At 36.4% G+C, this 15,233-nt stretch overlaps 2 protein-coding genes and 1 long non-coding RNA gene across 5 annotated transcripts; 2 read left to right on the forward strand and 1 right to left on the reverse strand.

Annotated features, from left to right (window-relative positions):
• Positions 1-57: 57 nt before the first annotated feature.
• On the reverse strand, positions 58-5,070 carry LOC116187542. 3 transcript variants are annotated; one of them, XR_004152090.1, is made up of 5 exons: positions 4,631-5,070; positions 4,392-4,491; positions 1,853-1,932; positions 825-1,769; positions 58-329 (listed from the first exon to the last, which is right to left on the reverse strand). It is a non-coding gene; the product is annotated as an uncharacterized LOC116187542 (long non-coding RNA). The 3 variants fall into 3 exon arrangements; XR_004152089.1 differs by having other exon boundaries at positions 825-1,932; XR_004152091.1 differs by lacking the exons at positions 58-329; positions 825-1,769; positions 1,853-1,932 and adding an exon at positions 2,263-2,517 and having other exon boundaries at positions 4,631-5,054.
• A 697-nt stretch (positions 5,071-5,767) lies between these two features.
• Positions 5,768-8,841, forward strand: LOC116188930 (lysine histidine transporter 2-like). Its single transcript, XM_031518381.1, has 7 exons — positions 5,768-6,133; positions 6,294-6,677; positions 6,902-7,295; positions 7,411-7,516; positions 8,050-8,141; positions 8,272-8,340; positions 8,499-8,841. The coding sequence occupies exons 1-7, from the start codon at positions 5,928-5,930 to the stop codon at positions 8,595-8,597; spliced, it is 1,350 nt and encodes a 449-aa protein (XP_031374241.1). The 5' UTR covers positions 5,768-5,927; the 3' UTR covers positions 8,598-8,841.
• A 2,105-nt stretch (positions 8,842-10,946) lies between these two features.
• On the forward strand, positions 10,947-14,518 carry LOC116189110 (lysine histidine transporter 2-like). The gene is made up of 7 exons (XM_031518643.1): positions 10,947-11,014; positions 12,661-13,044; positions 13,172-13,565; positions 13,707-13,812; positions 13,959-14,050; positions 14,225-14,293; positions 14,420-14,518. The coding sequence occupies exons 1-7, from the start codon at positions 10,962-10,964 to the stop codon at positions 14,516-14,518; spliced, it is 1,197 nt and encodes a 398-aa protein (XP_031374503.1). The 5' UTR covers positions 10,947-10,961.
• Positions 14,519-15,233: the final 715 nt, after the last annotated feature.

The following is a 15,233-nucleotide window of genomic DNA, read 5'->3' on the forward strand; positions in this document are numbered from 1 at the left end:
TTTTTTCTTGATCTAAAGATGTACGAACTATCAATTTGATATCAATTTTAACACGTCTAAACTTTTTCTTTAATTTAAATGAGAATCTATGATCACACTCTCCAATCGAGATAGTTGAGATCGCCGGCGACCTTGTAGGGTGGCGATGGGCTCCAATGAGGCCCTCATTGCTCGAATTTGAAAAAAGAAAAAGTAAAATCGAGAAAAGAATGAGTGAGATAGGTGGTGGAAGTCACATCGGCAGCCACATCTCCCTAATTGGGGTCACCGGAGACCTTTGCCATCATGGATAATCCCGATCGGGCGGCGGCAGTTGTCGTTGAGGCCCACTGATCGAAAAAATAAAAGTCATGCTAACATTAAATATCAAATTGATAGTTTATATATTTTTAGGTCAAGAAAAAAAGTTCATGTTAGAATTAATAAAATGCGAAAAGTTTGTGCCTTTTAGATAATTAATCCCAAAAATATATTATTACTGTATATTTACTGATGAATGGATGGATTATATAACTATGTCCATACGTGCAGCAACTCTTCTAAAGTTAAAATAAGGCTCAAAATACACCTCCTTCTACTTATGCCTCATAAAGCAAAATTAAAAAATATTTTTTCCCCAGCTGTTCTCGTCGATGAAAGAAATCCTATCACTGTATCACAGTCATCACGGCACATCAATGCAAAACCTTAAGATCCCAGAAAAGAAAAAGGCATAAAAAAAAAAAGAAATGACTTGTAGTCCAGACGTAATGGATCCTCAACTAATAAGAAATGGTGTGAAACAGAAACATATCGGCGACATAAAATTGGCTGGAAGTGTATACCTGCTGTTCGGTTTCAGTTTTTGACAGTCCATATTCAGAGCAGGTCTAAAGGGCCACTTGGATGTCAGCTCCATCTTCTGCGAAACATCATCAGTGTCGAATATTCGTTGCTAAATTATGGCGAATCATGTCTTGACTGAGAGGGTAGTACTTTCAAAAGTATAGAGAATTGCTTAAACAGCAGGGTACAGGGAAAGAAATTACGCCTGTGACTTCGAGTGTTGTATTCTGGTATCTGACGATCATGGTTCAGTCTTCTCCCATAAGTTCAATAATTTGCTACCGAGCTTCGAACTTGTAGGACAGGGAAGAACTTAGAGCTCACCGTTTCATGTGGTGGAGACAGACGTACTTGCTGACCTGATAAAACATTGGAGTTGAACCTCCACAAGCAAATTTGCAGAAAGGCAGTAATTGAGGACCGCATGGTTTTTGGTTGTTTTCACAATATGGTAGCACAACCTGTTCGATGCCATCCCTTGAATGGCTTATTGTCAATAACCAGCGTGACAATAATATAAACTCGTGTCCTATATAAACCAGGTGATAACATAATCGTGATTCCAATGCCATTTTACCTGCATATTATGCCTCCATTAAGATTATGTCAGCGTCCCATTGACCCGAAAATGCAGATATAACCAATCCATGAAGATATTTGTGAGCGAAGCATTAATTAAGACTTAAGTGGCACTATTTATTCAAGAAAATCGGTAACCCGTGTTCTTTTATTAGTTTCTGAAAAATCAAACCAACAAACCATCAGCGCTTACAAGAGCCCACAAAGCCACACCAAAACAATGAAAAACCAATAAATAAAGGCGAAACGATAATCAAAACGTCCACTGCTCTTCATGCTGCTGAACACATAGAATTGGTGTGGTTACAGTTATTTAATAAAAAAAAGTGAGTCTCAAACCTTTAAGATAGTCCCTGCATGAGTTACTGCAGATAAAATTCAAGGCAAATTCAATAAAAAAGGCATCACTTACCTGAAAAAAGGAAAGAGGAAAAAAAAAAAAACTGACCAAAGAATCGAGGGCAGCTCCCGAAAATCAGCAAACAGCGAGTCACGGCTGGGACGCCATTGGAGGAGCTAGAAGCAGAGCTGCAAAGGGGTAATCAGGGTGTTTTGAACTGCGTAAATATGAACGTTGAGGGAGAAGGGGGGATAGAAAGGGGTGGACTCCTCATTCATACAAGTTGCTCTCTTGAAGGCTCCCATAACAAAATTTTAAGCACAATCTCATTGCCCAACATCGCCAAGCTCGTTTTTCTAAGCTTGTCCACTCAAGTTCGTCTTCCCGATCTTCCAGCGGTAGGTGGTGCTAAATTGGCGTGCCGTGATGGATGACCACGTTATTTCTATTTGTGATTATATGACGCGTCGCAAGTACAATTTTTAAAAATTGCATGCATCATAAATTGCAGTCTCAGGTTGAATTTCAGTATATAGAAAGTTGCACAAGCTGCTGTTGAGAATAAAGGTCCACTCTATCATAAGAAAATCATATTACACCTCGTCATGTCATACATCTTACATTGCAAGGTCAGGTTCGATTTTACTCTATGATCGATTGTACAGATTTCTACAATTGGCAAGTAAACTGAGAACTAACGACCCGATCACCATGTCGTGGATGCAAAACTATCCGCCTTATGCTTTGATGTTCTTAACTCTCTCATCCACGAACTATGACAATGAACATTTTCCCAATATCAATATAAATAAAATGCATTACAAATAAACATGAATACGATACATATATATATATATATATATAATTTTTCCCGATCAACGCTTGATGACTTTGAAAGATCACAAATAATTACCTATTAAATCTCCATTACATTTTCTATACAATTTTCTTTAAAAACTACAATAAAAGGTATTTAACTTAAACTTTTATTATCCATGACATTATTCAATACACTTTTTCCTATACTAGAATATGTACTCTTATTACTAGCACTAACAAGAAACATGAACTCAAAACACAGAGCCAAATCTAATGCAAACAAAAAAATTACAATAATTTGAAAGTGCAGTACCATATCACTATAAATACAAATGGTATTTCTTCTATATTAATTCATTACCCCTAATTTAAACATTTCTAATTATTCTTACAGCATCAAAACAAATTCTTAAAACATGAGATCAGACAACGAAATCAATTAAATTGAAAATAACACTAACGGATAAAAAACATTAACCTACCATCTCAAACTTCTTTTATTTTTACAAGTACACGCTTTATTTAATATAAGATGAACTTTTATTAAACCTATATTGTTATTTCAACGGAAATATTGCAATTGAATGAAAAAAAAAACAATTCTATCTTTAAATTATACCTCTACACAGCAAACAAACTTTCAATTCCTGTCTACTAATTTACAATAAGAAATTCACATCAATATTTACTTATACGGCTGAATCGGGATCCAAAGCTCCATAATCGCATTTTAAAATCAATTACAGAAAAAATAACCTTTCAATCTTAGAGAAAACACCAATCCGAGTTAGATCCTATAACTAAATGAAGTACGTGTTAAATGAATCAAAATAATTTCAAGAATAAATCTTCCAGTGATATTCTTTTTCAATTTCACCTTTATGACACAATCCAAACAATTAAATATATTATATCGACAAATTTCACAGTATAATAAACTCTACATTACCTTGTGTGCATCATTGATCGTATTTAAGATAGATATTCCTCAATATAATCCTTTTCAACTATATTTCATTGTGCAAGTAACTACATTTATTTTATAAAATAACTTAATATGCACAATAATAAACTCTTCACATCAATGAATAAAGAATATATTGATTCAATTGAAATACAATTAAAGATACAATAAATCATCCGCTCATATTGATATTTATTTCCAAAATTAGGTAATAAATCAAATACTTAATGTAATTCCAACGGGTTTAATTAATAAAAAATAAATTTTAAATTTCTTTCAGTTTTACCTTACAACGCAAATAATTGTATCTAACTTCTAAAATGGCTGGATTTAAAACAGAAACAGTACATTATATAACTACATTACCCTAAATTAAATTATACTTTAATTAATCAACTTCAAAATACATAATCAAATTGTACTCGATTTCATCTTTGGCTCACTTTTGTAAATAATTAAAATTAATTTCTAAAATGATAACATTCACACAGTAATAAGTTCTACATTCCTCAAAGTTTGTATTTAACAAATCAATTCCAAATTACGCTCCAATAATATTTCTTTACAATTTTATTTAAGAATATGAGTAATTGAATGCAATTTGACAATTGCCAAACAATAACAGTAGCAACCTCAATCTTAACCTAAACTAAGTTTTTCTTAAACCAATTCACATATAGAGCAAATACTAATTATCCCCTTAATCTAACGAATCATAATTACTTAATCCTACAACTTTCACTCTTCAAATCAATTTCCACCAAACCCTAACAACTCCCTAACGAAATCCATACTCGTGGGAAACTCTAAATACAACAATCTAATGGAAATGAAAATTAAAACTTCAATGGCCAACATACATACCGTTATTGCTCCTCAAGATTGCGATTTTGCCGAACAACCGCAACAAAAACTTCACCGGGATTTTGTTGTCGCGCTCCCAGGAACCTCTCCACTTTACGATCTGACTCGAGAGATCAACGGGAGACAATTAGAGCAGGCGAATGCCGAGACGAAAGCGTCAAAGAGAGAGAGAGTGAGTGACCCAAATACAACAATCTACTGCAAATCAAAATCAAAATTTGAGTGGCCAGCATACATACCATTAGGTGGTCATCAACATTGCCATTTCGCCAAAAAACTGAAAAAAACTTCCCAAAACACCGCCTTGATTACGCCGGAATATTCTCATCACACGACTGCGAAAACTTCTCATCCACGTAACGATCTCAGAGAAAACAGAAACGAGAGAGATTCGAAGCCACTGAGAGAGAAAAGGAGAGCCAGAGAGCGGATTTGAGAGAGAGAGATCGGGAGAGAGATCAGGACGGACAAGAGAGAGTAGCAGGGAGGGCGACAGATCTTTTGGAAGCTTCCCCTAAAAGCTTAGTAATATATTTTGGGAAAAAATTAAATTCATAAACCTGAGACCCATTCAGCAGTTGATTTCGATCAAATGCTGAGATTTAAAAGCCCAAATCCAACGGTTTATGAAGGAGGCGGAACCATTCTGCCGGCGGAATACGTAGAACCTCCCTCAAATCCAATTGCCAAATCAAGTCAAGTTCAACTAACTATCGAACCGGAATAGTCGGATTTTATCAGATCCTATATTCAGTTGATTCGGGAATAACGGCTTCCCAATTTTGGTAAAAAGCCATTTCACCGGAGATATTGGTTCAGGCCTTGACCTTTGGAGAAAAAGAAAGGGGAAGTTACTATTTTCTTTTTCTGAGTAACCGAAGAAGCCAGACTAGCCAGTTACGGATAATTTTTATACCGTGTGTTATTAATTAAGTATATAAATAGTAATTAAATCCTATTGAAGATGATGTAGCACTCATGCACTCGACTTGTAATCTAGAGGTTCTAAATTCGACATTCAGACTATTTGTGCTCTCTTTATTAGCTATTAAGATTACTATTTTATTATATTAGATTCATGAACTTCCCTATGTGATAAAAAAATAATAATTAACTCTTAGCCCAGGTTTTTGTACATACATTTTCACCAAGGAATCGGAATAGCTCAGCTAAGCTAGCTAGCTAGCTAGGACCGATGACCGATTCTCCTATATTATTGGGAGGATCCGTGTGTTTCGTGATACTGCCATGCATGGCTCCCATGAAATCGAATGGTGTCATGGCAAGACAGTTGTCCCCTCGCCGGAAACAACTCTCATCATCCTAGCAGGTATCGCATATATAGGGGGCGACCAGTTTCCCAATGGGATGGGGCATCCTATAATTGATGAATCTTTAGTACTCTTGAGAGGGAGGGAGAGAGAGTCTTGTGGGACTTAGCAAGTTTTATGGGCCGACTGATCCGAGGGACTGAATCATCGTCATCGTGATCGCCGTCACGCCATCATTGTCATCTTTTTTGTCGGACTGAGAACAATGAGTCACTCTCGAGGGTCCAGGAAGAATGAGACTAGTAATAAGGAGGCGAGAGGTCCGATGGAGAAAGAGGAAGAGTTGAACCAATGGCTGGCGATCACGCGGTCACGTGACGGCAAGTGGTGGTACTCCGCCTTCCACAATGTCACCGCCATGGTCGGTGCAGGTGTCCTTGGCCTTCCCTACGCCATGGCGGAGCTTGGGTGGTACGTACATTTATTCCAATACTCAATTCCATCGCATCTAGAGAATTTAATCATCGTGGTCTAATGGTTGAGACTACTCTAGTTGATCGAGATGTCTACTTGATCCGGGCGGCCAAGATATGCTTTGATATTTGCTTAATGTTTTTTTTTTTTTATGCAGGGGACCAGGCATAACAGTTTTGACCATGTCATGGATCATTACCCTGTTCACGCTATGGCAGATGGTTCAGATGCACGAGATGGTGCCCGGGAAGAGGTTCGACCGATACCACGAGCTAGGCCAGCATGCATTCGGGCCGAAGCTTGGTCTATGGATAGTGGTGCCACAACAGCTCCTGGTGGAGGTCGGGACTGATATCGTGTACATGGTCACTGGAGGCAAGTCCATCCAGAAGTTCTATGCCTCAGTCTGCCCCGATTGCAAGCCCATGAAGACCACCTACTTCATCATGATGTTCGCCGCGGTTCAGTTTGGGCTCTCCCACGTCCCCAGCTTCAACGATATCGCTGGTGTCTCTGTTATCGCTGCCATCATGTCACTCAGGTAATTAAGTTTAACAATTATAAAGAGGAATAACCGCACGATATATATATATTCAACTCTATTGCCGGCCTCTGCGGCCGTTGCTGCCGTGTCCCTTTGGTGAAATTAATTAAATTCATCGGTCAGTCCATCCTATAACTATTCTCGTATATATGTATATATATATATATATATGTTTAGGTCACCGGCCAATATCCACAATAACGGCATGCATGATGTCACAGTTACTCGACGATTGCTTGGATTGCGGCTCTGAAGAGGGGGGTCCAACCCGGTGTAAGTTACAAGCCAAAAGGAACGACTCCAGCAGGAAGAGTTTTCGGGTTCTTAGCGGCGCTGGGGGATGTGTCATTCTCCTTCGCAGCACATAGCGTGGTGCTGGAGATCCAGGCAACCATCAAGTCCACGCCAGAGAAGCCATCAAAGAAGCCTATGTGGAAGGGTTCACTGTTTGCCTACATCATCGTGGCCGCATGCTACTTCCCCGTCTCGATCGTCGGATTCTACATCTTCGGTGACTCCGTGCAAGACAACATTCTCATCTCCCTCGAGAAGCCCCGATGGCTCATCGCTGCTGCTAACATGTTCGTTGTCATCCACGTGATCGGAAGCTATCAGGTGCGTATGTTTGCATACCGTATATGTAAATATATATATGCATGCATGCCCTACCAGGTTGGAGCTCATACGTACCATGCATTCTCTATAATTATTGGTATGGTCAATGGTGCAGGTCTTTGCTATACCAGTTTTTGATATGATGGAATCGTATATGGTTAAATCAATGAAGCTCAAGCCAACGTGGTATCTCCGATTCATCTCACGTAACATATATGTTGGTGAGTATATAGTTAACTTTCCATATTATAACTTCGTTCGTACTGGGAATTATGCAACACATGCTATACAATCAAATTTTTTTTTGGATAAGCGGCAATATATTATTGATCAAAAAACATTTATAGTGGACACTACATATCCAAAGGACTTAGATTGAAAATAAAAAAAAAATTGATTGTATATTTCATCTCAACTATTCATTACTTTTTCACATTTTTTCTCATAATTCAATAACACAATCATTACAATTCAATTAAAATCAAAATTCAACTCTACTTAATTCTAAAACAAAACACACCATTAATTCTAGCTGCACAAGAGTAGGTCTTCTTTCGCTCAAAATTGTTCAAAGATAAAACTTTCAGCTTTACAGATTGCATGATTTGCTGAACCAAACTCGCTACAGTGGAGGTCTTCCTTTGTTAGATTCTTGTATTGCGCTCCCTCCATATATACAATCAATTAAATTATCAACTATGCTTACTATTAATGCCTAATTGTTGGTATACTAATAATTGTGTGTAAGTCTCAGGTCTTACCATGTTCTTGGCCATAACATTCCCATTCTTCGGAGGGCTCCTCAGTTTCTTCGGTGGATTTGCTTTCGTTCCAACGACATACTTTGTAAGCCCTGAGATATTTTTTTTTTACTGAAAAAAATAAAATAATAGCGAGCGCACACACACACATATATATATACACACACGTACAACTCAAAGTAATTCGATATTTTTTGTCGCGTGTTATTTGACAGATTCCTTGCATCATCTGGCTCATCCTATACAAACCGAGGAGATTTACCTTATCTTGGATAGTGAATTGGGTAAAGCTCGCTATAATTAATTTAATTAAGATTATTATTCTCGTTCCAAATTTATGAATTAATAACTATATATATATATATATATATATATTAATTTTACTCCAATTAATCCTCGCCAATCGAGACTAATTTTGAATAACCCCATTTTCGAATTTCAGTTTTGCATCATTATCGGGGTATGTTTGCTGATCCTTGCACCGATTGGAGCCTTGAGGCAGATAATCGTTCTCTCCAAGGGGTTCAAGTTCTATTCTTGAGAATAGATTCACAAATATCTTCCCTTTTTCCTTCTGGTACCTTTTTTTTTTTAATTTTTTTACGATGGGAAGGAATTGGAGTCTCAAGGAGAAGAAGGATTGGTTAGCATTTGGTAGTAACCATATGTCTGCATATATTGTATTTATGTTATCTCATTGATTTTTTTGGGATGGGTGAATACATAATTCAATCACCTATACCTATAATTAAATTAAATGACTGAAAATTTATATTCCTCATGCACTTGTAAATTTGCAGCTCTCTTATTTTATATCAATGATAGGAGAGGTTCAAGGGCCTGGTATACAAAGAAATAAATTGAAATAAAAGAGCACGATGCCTTCTTCAATTTCCTGCTTAATTCAATTGACAGTTGATTGACCAGTATCGAGTCTACGCATATATATTGCAAAATTACAATATTATGCATATGGTTAGTTATTAAATCAAATCATTAGATTTTTCTTAAAATATAAATTAAAGGGAAGAATCGATTGCTTGTTATGATCCGGCGACGGGAATAAAGAGAGAGAATTTAGGATATATATCTCAACCGAAATAACAAATTTTATTGCCAATTCAAAATTCAACGTTCTAAACAAGATATACATTCTCTACCCCAATCCAATCCCTTCACTAATTAAACAATAGTTCATAGTCAAAGTAAATTATCAAAATTAATTTGTTTTATTAAGCAAAATAAAAATTATTAAATTTTATTATCAAACGTTAAGAGAGAAATCGGTCATTTTGTTAACTAGTCAGGGTAGGTCAAGAATATGAGAGAATATATCTAGAAAGTTCAGGTTAAATAATAATAATAATAATAATAATAATAATAACAATAATAGAGAAAGTTCAAGTTGTTTTCTCTCTTTTGAATCTAGAAAGTTTGGGACAATATTTCTTTTTTTTTTTTTGAAACTAGAAAGTTAATAAGGCCGGATATAATGCTAGATTTTCGTTAGACTTAATTAATAGAAGGTGGTTCGAATAGGATTACAATCAGTTGCTTGGTCTACACCACGATGACTTATATCTAACCTGTACTGTTATTATAGGTGGATAGAAAAGGTCTTCATGCCATTACATTGTCCGACTCTCTACTCATATATATTATGCAGATGATTAATTAATCATAGCTGATATTCTAATTTATTTATAGATTTTTGTTTCAGAAGACAATAAACAAGAATCAGTCACTCATTCAGAACCGCAATAAGGGGAGAAAACTAATTAGGATATATCTCCTAATAGCAAAAATTTGTGAATCCCCTATATTATTTGAAAAACGAAAAATATACATATTTTGTATTTGTGTAATAACTAATATTTATTTAAAGATTATGCAAAACAGTATATCAAATTACATTATTTATCACATGCACTGCATTTAGTGTATATATATATATGTATATATATAATAACCAATTCAAAATTCAAACAGTTTAAACAAAACGTAAAATATAACTAACAAAAAAAAACGAAACAACATATAGAATCTGATATAAAAGCGAGACTAACTAAGTTTGATTCTCACCGAGTAGAATTTTCTGTGTCCCAATATTTTTTTATTTTATTTTTCTCTTCTAAGTCTATAGGCCTCGTTTATGACTTAAAAAAAAAGAAATTAAAAAGAGAAAAAAAGAAAAACTATACCCTGAAAATTTGAATTAACTGATTATATCATACTTATCTATATAAGCAATAGATATGCGCTGCTTTTGAGTTTTGAGTTTGGAATTTAACTGTCATCCTTTCCATCTCCACGATTACTGGCATGGGTTCGTATCTATGGGTCACCCGTATTGCGCATAATACGCATATTATCCCTTAAACAGATTTTCTTTTTTACGTGGATATATATATATATATATATAGCAATATCTATAATATATATGGCGGTAGATGGATACGAAGCCAAATTATTTGAGATTCCATACAATCTCTTCTGGATTTTGTTTTGCACTGCTAGTGCCTACATATAAGATCGTTAACCTCACACTCTCACTTACATCAGCTGCACATTCCATCTGTCTTTTGTTACAATTCTTCGCTTCGATAAATCGATCTTCAACACACGCACACACGCACATATATATACATATAGAAATGAACAGCCACAACAGCGCATCGTGAGGTTTGTCTGGGTTTGGCTGAGTGGCTGATTGAAGGGAATTAGCTAGGAACCATCTGATCGAATCAGTACCATGAGTTCTTTTTCGGCTGTGGAGATGAGGGAAGGGAGCCCAGATGTGGAGCTGTCGGCTGAAGAGAAGGAAGCCAAGCTGAATGAATGGTTCGCAGTCACGGGTTCGCGGGGCGGCAACTGGTGGTTCTCCGTCTTCCACAATGTCACCTCTATGGTCGGCGCGGGTGTCCTCGGCCTCCCTTATGCTATGGCTGAACTCGGCTGGTACGTACGCAACACTAGCAACCCCCATCCCTAGTCGCAGCCCTTTGTGTTGGGATTGATCTTCAAATACGTAAAACGATCGTTCACAAGCTTTTTGTGTTTTCTTCTTTCGTCTTCCTTCTTTTTTTTTTAAGCATTGATGATTGATGATAAATTGTTCGGATTTAATATATACATATACATATATATATATATATATTTGGTCTTTACTATTTTGAGACTGTCAATTGCGGATTCACTATGGTCTCAAAAGCACGATTTTTATTTTTTTTCGTTGTGAGCCATGGTATCCGAAAATTCAATTGGGTCTTAGCCAATCTAGACGAGCTGATTCGGTCTATTAAGGGGTAAAGCTCGAACACCGTGGATTTTCTGCATTCACAAGTACTTAAACCCGAAATTTTACTTAAGCGGAATAAGTGTCGAGTCGCTTGAACCAATCCACGTTTATTTTTTATTTTTTATTTTTGAACTAAAGGGATCCGTAGATGAGGAAAAGGGATATCAAAAATCGTAACGCAAGATAATCTGTGTTTATGGTGCAATTGGTTATAAGATACAATCTGTGTTTTTTTTACAGTTAAATAATCAATAAATTGTATATTTATTTTTCAATAATTCCAATCTAACTGTTCAAAATATGATTGCACTTTAAAAAAAAAAGAACTGATTGCACTATAGGAATTCTCCTTAGATCACATCACATAGAAAGTAGGATTGATTTTTGGGTCTGTATGATGAGATTTTAGAATTGGTCTTCGTATAGGTTTCAATTTCTTGTTCTGGTGATTTGTATTATAATTATTTTCATCGTTAATTAAGTTAACAATGACACTGTCAAATTTTTGATTAATTGATTGATGTGTTCCATCGGAAAAATGAACGACGGCAGACGGATTTGACAAAATTATTTTTTTGTGGCAGAGCAGGTAAATTGTATGGTTCAATGATGGAGCACTCAATTTTTTTTTCAGTGTATTTGTGCACACATTTTTTTTTTTACTCTTCTTTAAAATCGGTGTAATTTATAAAGAATTTTAAGTAATGTACCCCAAAAATGCTAAATCGATCGGCTTACGTGATGTGTCTAGAAATCCTTTTAATTCATTCACCAAAAAATATTCCTCTTAATTCAACTCGTATCTATTAGACAGACTTTGGATATTGTATAAAAATTATAACTCATCCCATATTGTATTAGGAGGATTTTTTTTTGACTAAATAAATTAGGAGGATTTTTATGTTGATTATAAGGAAGATATAGCAACACTCGATTTAGCCTAAATAAGTTCTTAAAATACGTATAACTTACTCGAAGACATTAAATTTATTTAAAATTAAGCTGTTTTTCTACTATTTTAAATAATTTATTTTGTATGCATGGAATGCTTTTAAAATGACTGGACCCTAGCTATTTACCCACAAAAAAAAGAAGATTGAACCCTAAATCTTCTCAGTAGTACAGCAATCTTATTATTCCATGAAGTTGGATCTTATATTGACTGGTCACTTGGTGGCATCTAAAACAACAGAATCAGAAGTCCATATTATCATATATATGTATCTATATGTGAGTGTGAAGTTGGCTTTAGATTTCGACGTTAGAATCCTATATGCGTACTTAAACACGGATTTCTTGGATTTAGGGGACCGGGTGTCACGATACTGGTCTTATCATGGATCATAACCTTGTTCACGCTGTGGCAAATGGTGCAATTGCATGAAGCGGTTCCTGGGAAGAGGTTCGACCGGTACCACGAGTTGGGGCAGTATGCGTTCGGCGAGAAGCTCGGGCTGTGGATAGTGGTTCCACAGCAGTTGATGGTGCAGGTTGGGACCGACATCGTGTACACGGTCACCGGAGGCAGGTCCCTTCAGAAGTTCTACAACTCGGTTTGCCCAAATGGCAAGTCCATCCGGACCACCTACTTCATCATGATATTCGGCATCGTCCAGTTTCTACTGTCCCACGTCCCCAGCTTCAACGATATCGCCGGTGTCTCTATTATCGCTGCCGTCATGTCACTCAGGTAATTAATTTTAACCAACGATATTATAGCTTCGCCAATATATATATATATATTGCATATGATATGATGATTCATCTACATATGACTGACGAGCATAAATTTAATTTCCTTGTGTTATACGTTCCAGCTACTCCACAATCGCATGGGTGGCATCCACGACGAAGGGGGTCCTACCTGATGTGAGCTATGAGCCAAGGGGATCAACCCCAACCGGGAAGGCATTCGGGTTCATGGCGGCACTGGGAGACGTGGCTTTCGCCTATGCAGCCCACAGCGTGGTGCTGGAGATCCAAGCTACCATGAAGTCCACGCCGGAGAAGCCATCGAAGAAGCCCATGTGGAAGGGCGTGGTAATTGCCTACGTCATCGTGGCCCTTTGCTATTTCCCAGTCTCGATCGTTGGATACCATATCTTCGGTAACTCTGTGCAAGACAACATCCTCATCTCCCTGGAGAAGCCCCGGTGGCTCATTGCTGCTGCCAACTTGTTCGTATTCATCCACGTAGTCGGAAGTTATCAGGTACACTCTACAAATTCCATATATACACATGATATAATTGCTAACAATGTATATGGCTAGTGGCGTAACCCGAACGTGTCGGACGAGTGTATTATCATGCAGTTTAACTATTTCTATTTGTATATGTATCCTATGGTGCAGGTGTTTGCTGTGCCGGTTTTTGATATGCTGGAATCTTTTCTGGTTAAGACCATGAAATTCAAGCCAAGTCGACCTCTCCGATACACCACACGTTATATATATGTTGGTACGTCATATTTGTTCATTGCCCAATTACTACCTACGTCCTAGCAACTGTGTGTATTACGTTAAAAATTATATTATTATTGTTGGCAAGTACATAAATGAAGAAATTGATTAATTAAGACATATGCGTATGTTTTGTGTGTTCAGGTCTTACCACGTTGGCAGGGATGGCGGTCCCATTCTTCGGAGGGCTCCTCAGTTTCTTCGGTGGATTTGCTTTTGCCCCCACTACATACTTCGTAAGCCATGAAATTCCATTATTGTTCATATATTGTGCTGGTAATTGTAATGAAATTACATTATACATTATACATTATATATATATATGTATGTATGTTGTGTGTTTTAATTAATTGCTCAGATAATTACTCATATGTTCTTGTTTTGTTTCTGGGTCGACCGACATTCCACAGATTCCATGCATCATATGGCTCATCCTATACAAACCAAAGAGATTCAGCTTATCTTGGACTGTCAATTGGGTAAGTCATCAATCACACCATATAAACCTCTCTCTATTCCCTCATACCCATACGTTTCACACACACGCATATATGTATAGTAATTTAGATATCTGACCACTGTCTTAATCATGATATGAATTTCAGTTTTGCATCATACTTGGGATTCTGTTGACGATCTTGGCACCGATCGGGGCGTTGAGGCTGATCATAATCCAATCCAAGACCTACAAGTTATTTTCGTGAGAGTTTCGCATATGTTTTCAATGTAAGCTATGGGGAACTAGGTGGAATTGCAAGGACAAGAATGGATTTAACTTTTTCTCTTTTAATTAGGGGAACGGGAACGGATTTAACTAGAGTAAAGTAACAATTTACCCATCAAGAGATGGATGTTACATCAATATGATCTCAAAAATATTTTTATATCAATTTTGACATTGACTTATCAAATGTACATTATATTGCCTCTTTCGTCTACTTATCATTAAAAATTCGATGGAACTCTCTGACGGAATGAGCAATATGATGTACATTTAATAGATTAAGATCAAAATTGATGTAAAAAATTAAGAAATAATATTATATCAGATGTTTCCGTCCACTATTGGACGGCATGCAAACGTAAGGGGTCATTTGATGTACACTTAATCTATCAAAATCCAATTTGATATAAAAATATTCTTAAAATCTGATTTGATATAGCATCAATCTCTTGAGCGACAAATTATTAATTTACTCATTTAACTATATAGATACTGACTCTCTCTCTCTCCATATATATATATATATATATTTCTTATGACATTATTCGGACGTGGGGTGTAGTTAATTAACTTGTTAATTATTAGTCGGGTGGATAATGTAATTATGTAAGCAGAATCAATTTATTAGGGATATTGATGATTGGGATAGGATGGATATAGTTTCTATTTTCACATTCTTCCCTGCCGTTGATGAG

This window comes from Punica granatum, chromosome 8 (genome assembly GCF_007655135.1).
Source record: "Punica granatum isolate Tunisia-2019 chromosome 8, ASM765513v2, whole genome shotgun sequence".
Classification (NCBI taxonomy): Eukaryota; Viridiplantae; Streptophyta; class Magnoliopsida; order Myrtales; family Lythraceae; genus Punica; species Punica granatum.

Coding starts and splice junctions, on each gene's coding strand:
- LOC116188930 (XM_031518381.1), top strand. CDS start 5,928: ATGAGTCACTCTCGAGGGTCCAGGAAGAATGAGACTAGTAATAAGGAG. Junction 6,678..6,901: donor GCTGCCATCATGTCACTCAG/GTAATTAAGTTT, acceptor ATGATGTCACAG/TTACTCGACGATTGCTTGGA. Junction 8,341..8,498: donor TATCTTGGATAGTGAATTGG/GTAAAGCTCGCT, acceptor TTCGAATTTCAG/TTTTGCATCATTATCGGGGT.
- LOC116189110 (XM_031518643.1), top strand. CDS start 10,962: ATGGTCGGCGCGGGTGTCCTCGGCCTCCCTTATGCTATGGCTGAACTC. Junction 11,015..12,660: donor GCTATGGCTGAACTCGGCTG/GTACGTACGCAA, acceptor TCTTGGATTTAG/GGGACCGGGTGTCACGATAC. Junction 13,566..13,706: donor ACGTAGTCGGAAGTTATCAG/GTACACTCTACA, acceptor CCTATGGTGCAG/GTGTTTGCTGTGCCGGTTTT.